This window comes from Portunus trituberculatus, chromosome 40 (genome assembly GCF_017591435.1).
Source record: "Portunus trituberculatus isolate SZX2019 chromosome 40, ASM1759143v1, whole genome shotgun sequence".
NCBI classification, from domain to species: Eukaryota; Metazoa; Arthropoda; class Malacostraca; order Decapoda; family Portunidae; genus Portunus; species Portunus trituberculatus.
In genome coordinates, this window is record NC_059294.1 from 29,228,397 (window position 1) to 29,240,311 (window position 11,915).

The 11,915-nt window shown below is 42.1% G+C and overlaps 1 protein-coding gene across 2 annotated transcripts in view; it reads left to right on the forward strand.

Annotated features, from left to right (window-relative positions):
• The window catches only part of LOC123515920, a 37,425-nt gene that overhangs the window by 2,265 nt on the left and 23,245 nt on the right, over positions 1–11,915 (forward strand). Inside the window, exons 2-5 of one of the 2 annotated variants that reach the window (XM_045274819.1) lie at positions 2,039–2,177; positions 8,195–8,360; positions 8,950–9,515; positions 10,346–10,420. In XM_045274819.1, coding sequence (XP_045130754.1) covers positions 2,039–2,177; positions 8,195–8,360; positions 8,950–9,515; positions 10,346–10,420 — 946 coding nt within the window. The remainder of the gene's footprint in view (positions 1–2,038; positions 2,178–8,194; positions 8,361–8,949; positions 9,516–10,345; positions 10,421–11,915) is intronic. The other variant, XM_045274820.1, reaches the window with a different exon arrangement.

The following is an 11,915-nucleotide window of genomic DNA, read 5'->3' on the forward strand; positions in this document are numbered from 1 at the left end:
GATGTTACGAGATGCAGATATTGATAACGTAAAATATATGAAGATAACAATGATAATGATGATAATAATAATAAGATAAAGAAAAACGCTGATCAAACAACACCAATAACAACCATGATAAGTTAGCTCTTCCAAACACCATTGTCATAACAGCAGTGGTCGTCACACGTGTGTCCTGCAACAAGAATCGCATGACTCATAGTGAAGGTGCTGCTGGTGGTGGTGTAATAATACCTAACAAAAAAATAAGCAAAACAAAAACAAGTAAGGAAAGAAGAAAAATGTCTTAAAACCCTCCTCTTTTGTTGTCAGTCCATCTTTCAGTCGTCTCTCTCTCTCTCTCTCTCTCTCTCTCTCTCTCTCTCTCTCTCTCTCTCTCTCTCTCTCTCTCTCTCTCTCTCTCTCTCTCTCTCTCTCTCTCTCTCTCTCTCTCTCTCAAGTATATTATAGGAGGTACTGTATGCGTGTATGGTGGATTGGTTTACACACACACACACACACACACACACACACACACACACACACACACACACACACACACACACACACACACATAAGGAACATTTGGGTATCTTTAGAATTAAATGAAGGTTGATATTTGGCGCCCTGCTCTGTACTTTAACATGATAATTAGATCAATCTGGTCCGGAGCCGTAAACCAACCTCGGAACGTGAAATCTTACAAATGAATGAATAAAGCTCGAATTTTCTTTTATGACTTGATTTTTAGGTGTAGGTCAGTCCGTGTGTGTGTGTGTGTGTGTGTGTGTGTGTGTGTGTGTGTGTGTGTGTGTGTGGCGATCAATATTAATATAAGTTATGAGAGTAGTCGAAAAATTATCATAATTCCCTCATGAATTATTATACTGATGATATCGACCGACTGTTACCTATAACACACACACACACACACACACACACACACACACACACACACACACACACACACACACACACACACACACACACACAGAGAGAGAGAGAGAGAGAGACAGAGGGTTAGTTCTTAGTACAAGGATCTTCATTTATTAATGTACATACACAGGTTAATGTATATACGGATTACGGATGAAAGATGTGCTTCGTTTTGTAAATACACAGACTTCGCTTCAGATCGCACGTTTCACATATAATAGACAGTTCAGCTAATTTTGTTTTATCAAAGAGAAATAACCACAGTTGAATAGTGGTGTGCTGTCCCGAGAGAGAGAGAGAGAGAGAGAGAGAGAGAGAGAGAGAGAGAGAGAGAGAAGGGGGGGTGAGGGATTACTAAGGTATGACAGGTCTTGTGAATCGACCTGGAGTCAAAGGAACAAGTTTTCACAATAAAAAAAGGGAAAGAATAAGAAAATAATGAATAAGTAGATAACCGTATGTCGTTGTGATCGCTCTGCCTCGCGTTGTCGGTATTAGTGACATTCAGTGACGGGATGTGACAGCCTGGTGGACAGTTTATCACATCCCTTCAATTGTCTGAAACTCGCTGCGGTAGTCTATAACTTAGCGCTTCTGTAACTCTGTGAATTACGTTCAGGCGTGAATGTTGTGACGTATATGTTAAACCATTCACTGCTAGACAAATAGTCCATTATTATCTGTAACTTTGAGCAGGCATTTTGTACAAGGGTCTCTTGAGTAACTACATTTTGCAGCTTATAGATAACTTAATCTCTCTCTCTCTCTCTCTCTCTCTCTCTCTCTCTCTCTCTCTCTCTCTCTCTCTCTCTCTCTCTCTCTCTCTCTCTCTCTCTCTCTCTCTCTCTCTCTCTCTCTCTCTCTCTCTCTCTCTCTCTCTCTCGTAAGCAAGCACTCTAGACACACACACACACACACACACACACACACACACACACACACACACACACACACACACACACACACACACACACACACACAGAGAGAGAGAGAGAGAGAGAGAGAGAGAAACCCTTGGCAAAACCCTTCAGTTATCCATTGAACAATTAGTGGTAAGGGAAGGGGAGCTGAGTTAGTTCTAGTTCCTCTCACGCTGACAGTGCTTTCTGTGTCGTTTCTGTAGGCAGATCACAGGCGTGGCCACCAGCAGGGAGGGCAGTGACGGACGACCAGCGGAGGAGGACACGTTGACGCCCTTCCTGACGCCCCAGCACCTCGCCAAGACACCCGCACAGTCCTTCTTCAGTGTCATCAACTCCAAGGTGAGCAGGTGGTGGTGGTGGTGGTGGTGGTGGTGGTGGTGGTGGTATTTTTGCTCCTGCTTTTGTTCCTCTCAATGACTCCTCCCTTTGTGCTTTTGTTTGCTTTTTCTCTTTTTATTTTTGTATCATCAATGTGTTCTATGTTTTCTTCCCCTTCGTTCTATTTGCTCTCCCTGTCAGTTGCATTTTCCCTATATCACGTCCTCCTCCTCCTCCTCCTCCTCCTCCTCCTCCTCCTCCTCCTCCTCCTCCTCCTCCCCCACGTATCCTCTATCCCTTCTTTTCCTTCTGTCTTCTCTACTAGTCCGTTCTGTGAGTGAGCGAGTAGGTCATGTAGTGTTTGTGTTTGTGTATGGTAGGTGAGAGAGTGAGTGAGTGAGTTATGGTTACAAACAAACCTACAGGAAAACAGGAGGCGGCGAGAGACCAGTTGACGTAGACAAGACATCTGATTACTTGAAATTCTTCGTCTTTCATCGTCATTCATTGCTGTCAAATGTGTGTGCACGTGCTTCCCGTTTCGTTGGCAAATTTGATCTATATTATTTACATTCATACTTAAAGTTCATCAGTTTACTCCAGTTAATTTGTTGTGTGGTTGATTTGTGAGTGAGTGAGAGAGTGAGTGAGTGATGAAACGGAAAGCATGAATATCCACTTACCATGAATTTCATCACTCCGTATCAGCAACAGTAGTAGGTCAGGTTCTCCCTAGCTCTCATAGTCAAGTCAGTATTCTCAGCCGTTTCTGTGCTTCATATGAACTACTAATAGCAAGTTATAGTGCGATTTATCGGAAGGATTGTTAAGAATGTTTCCGTAGTACTGATTAATAATGGTCATACGCCCTTGATAAGAGAAGAAAAAAAGCACCCATGAGGACTTTGACAGCATTTCGGAATACGTGGCTTAATCATCTTAATCACATGCGTAACTTAACCTTTCATCTTTCCCCCTAAAGTACAAAGATTCATTTTTCTCTTCAATTTAACATATCCACTCTTTTTTTTCTTACTACGTGACCGCTTCTTGATGGGGCAGAACATTTAACAATACACGAATAGAATACTTTAATCGCATGTATAATTTAACTTTTCACGATAAATACAGTAAGTCCTTATTTCGTCCTCGCTTTAACTTATTTTCCTCTTTCTACGTGGGCTTCTCTTGATATAACGTTACATTCAAGAATAGAGGAGTCGTTTTAATTACATATATACTTTAACAGACAAATGACAATGCATAAACTCCTTATTTTTTTCTCACTTTAAACATCTGTACTCTCCTATGACTCTTTCACCGCGATCTCCTTTCTCCCTTTCCTAAGCTAACCTTCTCCCTTTCATCTCATTTAGTCACCCCGCCAAGGAAACCTCGCAACCTCCCCCCACCTATTCTACTTAAAGGGATAATTCGCTACGTTTTTTAAAGCCACATCCGACTTGTGCGAGAAAATGTGCTAGCAGTTCTTTCTTTCGCTTTTTTCATTCTTCGTGGGTCTTCAGTTGGTTTGTTTTAGTTTGAGGAAGAGACAGTTTTTTTTATATAACTCCTCTCTTGTAGTGGTTTAATTCCTTCACCCTAAGCATTTTTGAAAGATTTTGAGTGTTGCCTGCTTCTTCCACCGGTTAGTATTAGTTTGCAAAAGAGGTGGTTTATAAAGTAATTATTTTCTCTGGTAATGATTTCTTCCAAGGTAACTTGTTTCAATCATTAGAAACTTTTTTTTTTCGCACGATAGACTTTGTAGTTGGAATGCTCGTGAGGACATTTGCTTGACGGAAGAACTCAGGGTTTGTGATGTACAAGATTTTAAGGGTCTGCTGGTAGAAGGGAGAGAAAAAAAAAAAAGTCCAGTATGTGTTTCGAGAGAGAGAGAGAGAGAGAGAGAGAGAGAGAGAGAGAGAGAGAGAGAGCTCATTATGTCGTATATAAAACAAATGGAGTATTATTCCTACCTTAGGTTCTTTCATATATATATATATATTTTTTTTTTTTCCTTTGAGTTCATCTTTAGTCTTTTTTTCTTTTTTTTTCTCTCCTTTCATTGAGGGTGATGATCGTGAAGTTTGGAGCCATACCTTTCGATTCCTGTGTCTTCTCCTCTGACTAATAAAATGTTCCTGCTGGTGGTTTACAGTTTAAAAAAAGAAAATAGATAGGTAAAGAGACACTGAATGCAAAAAGGAGTGATCGCGTAGGTTTGTGAATAAAAGAATTTGGAAGATGAAAAGTTCTTCCTTTAGCGTATTAGGGAAAGCATCGTAATTTGTATTCTCTATAAAGGTGCAGATTGTGTTAATTGATGAGTTGAAAATAAGGAGATAGAATGTTCAACGAAGAGAATAAGTTGAAAATAAGGAAACAGAATATTCAACGAAGAGAATGAGTTGAAAATAAGGAGATAGAATGTTCAATGAAGAGAATAAACCAAGCGTTCTTTTAGTCAAGAAACTTGGTAGAATGTTTACGAATTATCATAAACTACAGAAGATGGAGCGAAATGTTCAACAAAGGCGATAGAAGTGATGTCGTTTATGTCAGGAAACTAATTAAAAGACCTTCAAGTGATGATGAACAACACGAAATCTGATTTAACACGGCTGTATGGAAGACATTGCCTCACCCTGTTTGAGTTCTGGCATTTAAGTGGGTGTTTTGCTTAATCGTTTTTTGTGTTCCTAGGCTAGTTTTTCCCTTTCACATAAAAAATAAGACTAATAAGGTTGTGCGTGGAACAGACTTAGCCAGTAGTACAACGCAAGTGCACATACATCAGATACTTTCACGAGGAGACTTGATGAGTTTACGAATGTTGAAAGATTGGAAGTTTGAAGTGATGACTGATGAGTGCCTTGTGTTAATGAACTGGTCTTTTGTTTTCTTACTTTCTTATGCCCTTTTCTGTAGTGTGGGTGCTTCTATCGTTAACTTGCTACATTTGTTACGAGTTATTTAAAAGAGAGTAATGAGTTAACCGTGCCGTTGCTTGTGTTTAGAGGTGTGTAGTTATGTTTGCTTGGTACAGTCGTGTAAGGAGTGAAAGGTGCCACGCTATAATTGCTTGTGATTTAGTGCCTGTAGTTGACAAAGTGCGACAAAGTGTACGTACCATCCACCTGTCGCGTCGTCGGCCAGTGTTCTGAAGCGCTCTACTCTCGTCAAGACCATTTGTAAGGCGACAAAGAGGAATAGTCCGGCTCTCATAGATTTATTCCCACCTACCTTACAAAATGCTTATTGAACTATTGCCAGAATCGTGAAAACTCCCATGAATAAAATAAAACCTGGTAACTTCTACTGGAGCTTTTTGAAACAAGTGTAGCTAGATGAGTCATGGAAACGTTTCAGAATACTGGCCAGTGTTAGATGGTTCAACACTTTCCACTTATCAATCCACAGAAGGAAAGGTTTTCCACACAAGACAGATGGAAATCCCTGTACACAAGCTTGCACCACACAACAACTCGCCTTCCCATCGCTGACAGTTTCCGTTACACATTAGGAGCTATGAGCATGAAAATAAAAAGAGGTGCATGAAACCATAAGACCTGCACGCGGCCTGCACTGTATGTGTGAATATAAGACACACCTGTTTTTCTCTACTCTCACCTCCATTCATTACCTGGCTTACATTGACGTGGCTTAGTTTAGTGTGGCTTCATTATTATTATTATTATTATTATTATTATTATTATCATTATCATTATCATTATTATCATTATTATTACTATTATCATCATCATTATCATCATTGTGTGTGTGTGTGTGTGTGTGTGTGTGTGTGTGTGTGCGCGTGCAAGCAAATCTTTACCGCAATATTCCACCGGCTTGCACGTCTGCTGCCTTGTTGTGACAGTGCATGATCTGTGTGTTGTCTTGTTCGTAGCCCTCGAGGAGCATTGCGCGCCACTACAGCCTTCAGGTGGGTCTGTCATGTGTCTTACCTGTCTTACCTGTGTGTACCTATACCGTGTGTCTTGTGTCCGTACCTTGCCTGCATGTGTCCTGTGTGTAGTCTCTCTCTCTCTCTCTCTCTCTCTCTCTCTCTCTCTCTCTCTCTCTCTCTCTCTCTCTCTCTCTCTCTCTCTCTCTCTCTCTCTCTCTCTCTCTCTCTCTCTCTCTCTCTCTCTCTCTCTCTCTCTCTCTCTCTCTCTCTCGTACAGTATCTACAGTAGCAGTACAATTTCTCCTTCCTTTTCCCTATTCAGTACATTTGTTTATTTATTCTATCAGGGGAAATACAAATAAGGAGTCTTTGGTATATCATTTTGTGGTTTTAATTAAGGCCGATACAGCTTTATTTTTTTCTATTTATTTATTAACTTTATTTATTTTTTTATCATGTATATTTTTGATAAATATACTAGTTTCAAATATCGTTTCTCTCTCTCTCTCTCTCTCTCTCTCTCTCTCTCTCTCTCTCTCTCTCTCTCTCTCTCTCTCTCTCTCTCTCTCTCTCTCTCTCTCTCTCTCTCTCTCTCTCTCTCTCTCTCTCTCTCATACTCTTTAAACACCACATGTCCATTTGCGAATTCACTCTTCATACGAGTATATAGAAATAGTAACGTTAATTATATGACTATTGTTCCCTTCATTCTACGTATTGGTATATGAATATAGTTTCGTTCATTGTAATATACAGACATAAGAAGAGTGACACGTTGATTCTACATGCAAATATACAAATAGTTCCGTTCATTCTACGTGCAAATATAAAAGTAGCTGCGTTCATTTTACGTATAAGTATGTAACAAGAGTTCCTTCCATATGCGATCATTCTACTCATACATAAATGTTTACGTTCACGCTGCTCACTGTAAAGAAAGGAGCAATAAGAGAAGCAGCGTCGTGGGGCCTTGCCGGGGCAGGGAGCGGAAACACGGAGCTCGCAGGTGGCATGTGGGAATGTGGCGCGTGGCGGGACGAGGTGCTTGATAGTAGCTCGGGTTTGGTAAGAGTTTGGTGATACTACGATACAGGAAAATGAGTAATGAAATAAGCTGAAAAGCAGATATGTTTTCATGGGTGATAGTCGCGTATATACATGAAATTATGACAGTTTACGTACAAGCTTGTGTATCTATGTACATACGTACTTCATGCGTACACTTTAAGAAATTCATATGCATTTGTGTATGTATAGTAGATATGTGCGGCACGCTTTACAGAGCCACGTGTATCAAGAACCACGTGGTACTGATAAATGTGTGACAGCCCCTAGAACTGTATATAATGTTTCCTTGTACATTGTAGTGTCCCATAATGTAGTAATGCCCTTACCCTTTCAGTGCTAGACTAATTTTTCAATAATCATGTAGTATAGAATTTTTAAACAATTATTTTTGTATTGCAGTCTGTTGAATACATGTGCAGCCTTAAAAGCACAATTTAACACTTATTTCCTTTTCTATGTTCATGCAAGCCATTTTTCAGTGTTGTGACAGGAATGAAAGAATTAAAATTTATTGTGTCTAAGTACATATTGTAAAATTTTCCTTATGTTGAGACGTGTAAGAGTTTCCCGTTGACTAAACAAGCTGTGATGGTCGGGGCAGATGCCGCTCCGTCACCAGTGTCACATGTACCGTCACACATGACACGTGACACGTGACACACGATCCTCTGAGCGGCATTCTGCTGCCAGTCCTCCCATAACACCAATGCCCGTATTCTCAAACGCTTCGGCGTCTTATCTTAAATAGTTTTAACAGGCTGTAGTGGAAGTTATTGAGGCTTTCAAGGGTGCTTTCAGGATTCTGGTGACAGTTTAAGCAGGATTCTGCAGTTAATGGAAAACGCCGCAATGAAAGCCCCTTTTATTCTTAGTGTAGCCTTGGAAAACAATCCTGATGGAAGAACACAGCGGTGGAGAATACGAGACTAGGTAAGTTCTTTCTTCCTCCCTCCTCCCCCTCTCTCTCTCTCTCTCTCTCTCTCTCTCTCTCTCTCTCTCTCTCTCTCTCTCTCTCTCTCTCTCTCTCTCTCTCTCTGTTAACCAAAGTATTGCTACGCAGGACTCGCTCGACCAGTACCACGACGCCTACTCCACCCTGACCCGCCCCCACCACACCAATGGCCACGCCTCTGCCTCTGCCTCCATCCACGCCCTGCCCACCACCGCCGCCACTAGGGGAGGTTACCGACCACTAGACGCCTCAGAACCTTCTGCCTACACCTTTGGTAAGATGATTTAGTCGTTTTAGTTTCATGGTTATAGTTAGTCTCTGGAGTACTGTAGAAATTGTTTGCATGGAGCTCCACTCTAAACGTGGCTTGAATTCCTCCTTAAAATCATTCTTTTATATGAATTGACTAGAAAAATTAGTCATGAATAAGAACATGATCTATTTGTTATCATTTACCATATTTTTTGACGGATAAGAAGAAAGCAAGTGGCTGATATAGTAGCTGGGTGTTATGTGAAATGGTCCTTATCTCGCTTCTACCTCGTGTGCCTTTCTTGATACGATTCCACCCTCAAGTAAATTCCTGTCACGAATTTCCTCCGTCAGAATTTCACAGGGTCAGTACTTGTCACCTGAACTCAATTTTCTCACGGTGTAATGTCATTGTTATTGACATCATTTACGTGTACCATCTGCTTTTGAGATGGTGTGAAACTAATACTAAGTGATATTTTGAAGTTTAGAAGCTGTCAATTGTAAGAACAAGACAGTTTTGAAAATCACAGGATCCACATAACCTCTACGCTCGGCTGTATATACTGAGTGACTGGAACCCTACTCATAACCCATCGTCTCTTTCCAAGATGGGGCCGCTGGGCGAAATGACATCGTGGGGAGCCACGGACGGGTGCGCCACGCCAGCCACTCTGCCGCCCAGCCGCCCTTCACCACCCCTCCACACATCGGCCGCTTATCTCTCTCCACCACCTCCCTCAAGAGAGTCTCCGCCGACTCCCCGTACCTGCTGGCCAAACCTCCGAGCAGGGCGGACTCCTCCCCGGTACAGCTCGTGCAGAAAACGGGGAACTGGAGACAAAACTACCGGCCTTGTGTGGAGATGGTGCGAGGGGGCGGCGGAAAGTTCGTCCCTATCGCTGAGGCAGAGACCACCGCTACCCAGAAACCCATGGTGTCGAAACCTTACCATGTGATTGAGAACAACAACGATGATGGATGGAGGAGGAACTACGTGGAGTGTGTGGAAGGACGCGCGCTGCTGCTGGGTGACGAAGGAGGAGATGATGGTGGTGGTGGTGGTGGTGGTGGTGGTGGGTTGTCGCCAAACAGTCAGGAAGTGCATCTCGCCCCAGCTCGCCTCACGCACCTCCCGCCGAAGGACGCTGAGCTGCACATGTACTCCTTCGCTCCCGTGAGTGTTGCCTGTGACTTTGTGTATTTTCATCACACGCACACTGGCGCGCACACACACACACACACACACACACACACACACACACACACACACACACACACACACACACACACACACACACACACACACACTTCTCTCTCTCTCTCTCTCTCTCTCTCTCTCTCTCTCTCTCTCTCTCTCTCTCTCTCTCTCTCTCTCTCTCTCTCTCTCTCTCTCTCTCTCTCTCTCTCTCTCTCTCTCTCTCATAAACAATTACGTTAAAGCATAGACAATCTAACACACACACACACACACACACACACACACACACACACACACACACACACACACACACATCGGTAATTATTCTATTGTCTATTTTGTGGCTTGCGGTCAGAGCTGGAGCAATGATGGGATCAACTTTGTAATATTAGCAGCAGAGGAGGAGGAGGAGGAGGAGTAGAATGTGAAAGAGAAGAAGGAGGAGGAGGAGGAGGATGTAAACGAAAATTAAGCAAAGAAAGAGAGCGTAAGAAGGAGGAGGAGGAGAAGACGAGCTAGATTAAGGAAGGGAGGAGGAGTAGGAGGAGCAAGAGGAAAAAGAAGAGGAGGAGGAGGAGGAGGAGGAGGAGGAGGAGGAGGAGGAGGAGGAGGAGGTAGCGAACGTAGGATAGGTAAAGCGGTAATATAAATCTCTCTCTCTCTCTCTCTCTCTCTCTCTCTCTCTCTCTCTCTCTCTCTCTCTCTCTCTCTCTCTCTCTCTCTCTCTCTCTCTCTCTCTCTCTCTCTCTCTCTCTCTTACACCATTGCTTTGCCTCTAACTTAAAAGAGATATTGCCACTTCACAGTACCGGAAGCGAAGGGAAGGGAGAGGAGAGACGGAAGAAACGAGGAAGAACGCTGCAATACGGATAATCGAGAAGGTAAAGAGGAGAAACATGATAAATGGCTGTGATAAAGGAACGAGTGAGGTTGTGGAGAGAAAAAGTGAGAGTGGTAAAGTGATAGAGGGAAAAAAAAGTAATTGGGACATGTTTGAGATAGCGATGAAATAAAGGTGAAGTGAATGACGGGAGGGATAGGGGAGGAAGATGAAGGGGTGGAGGTGAGGAGGTTGCTGGGATAGGTGGAATAGGTAGAGAAGAGGAGGAGGAAGTGGTAGTTTCATCAAATCATTTATATATATATATATATATATATATATATATATATATATATATATATATATATATATATATATATATATATATATATATATATATATATATATATATATATATATATATAGTTTCCACACAGTGTAAAAAAATAATATACAGATTGAGCCTAAGATGTTTAAAGATTTGTCAAACCTTTGGACAAATCTGGAGTATGTAATTTTTTTTTTTTTTATCTGTATGAAAAAAAAAGATGAATAAAATAGAAAAGAAAAAAAAACAAGTTCGTGCTAGATATTGAGTTGAGTGTCTCTAAAGAAAACCGGCAAAAGGTTTATCTGAACTAGGAGCGTCTTGAATTCAAGTCATAGGAAGGAAGAAATAGTCAGGCAGGCACAGACACAGTCACAGGTAGGGAGTTCCGGAGTGTACCAGTGAAAAAGATGAGAATGGTAACATAGAAACCAAAACTTTTATTTGGTCTACTTATTGTCACCTGAGCAGGACTATCAGAGTCGGTATTATGGATGAAAAATGATCGAATGAATGAAGTATTGTTGTTAAAAATGCAACAAGAGGAACATATAGTGAGACAAACATGAATTAAGTAATGAGAATCAGGATGAATGCAATGGTAATAGTATTAGTATAATTAGAGAACTGTTGAAGACTAGAAACCAAAGGCGTTGCATTATCCAAAGATCAGTGTCAAGTGTGACGGTGTTGAGTGGCTGCGATGGGTAAACCTGCTGAATCCTGAACCTGTACTGGGAGGTGAAGGGAATGGGTGAGTGTGAGGGCAGAAGTGAAAGGAAGAACACCACCATCACTTCATTATCCAACTTCCACAACGAGAATGCAGGAAAGAAACATAGCAACAACGAAAGTCTTCCATCCTTTTCCTCCCTCATCTTCTCAACTCCTCTCTCCTCTCTGTTCTTCTCCCTGCATCTCCCCGTCTCTCCTCCCCTCACCAATCCCCCGTCCCCCCCCCTCTCTCTCTCTCTCTCTCTCTCTCTCTCTCTCTCTCTCTCTCTCTCTCTCTCTCTCTCTCTCTCTCTCTCTCTCTCTCTCTCTCTCTCTCTCTCTCTCTCTCTCTCTCTCTCTCTCTCTCCTCCTTCTCTTGGCTCGTCTTGGTGTTAGTTGCTCTCATGCTACCGCTGGCATAAGGAGCTGAGATCGTGCTGGTGTTGTAGGTTTGGTGAGGGACACTGTGGTGGTGGTGGTGGTCGTGGTGGTGAAGAAAACGTGAGTGTATGAT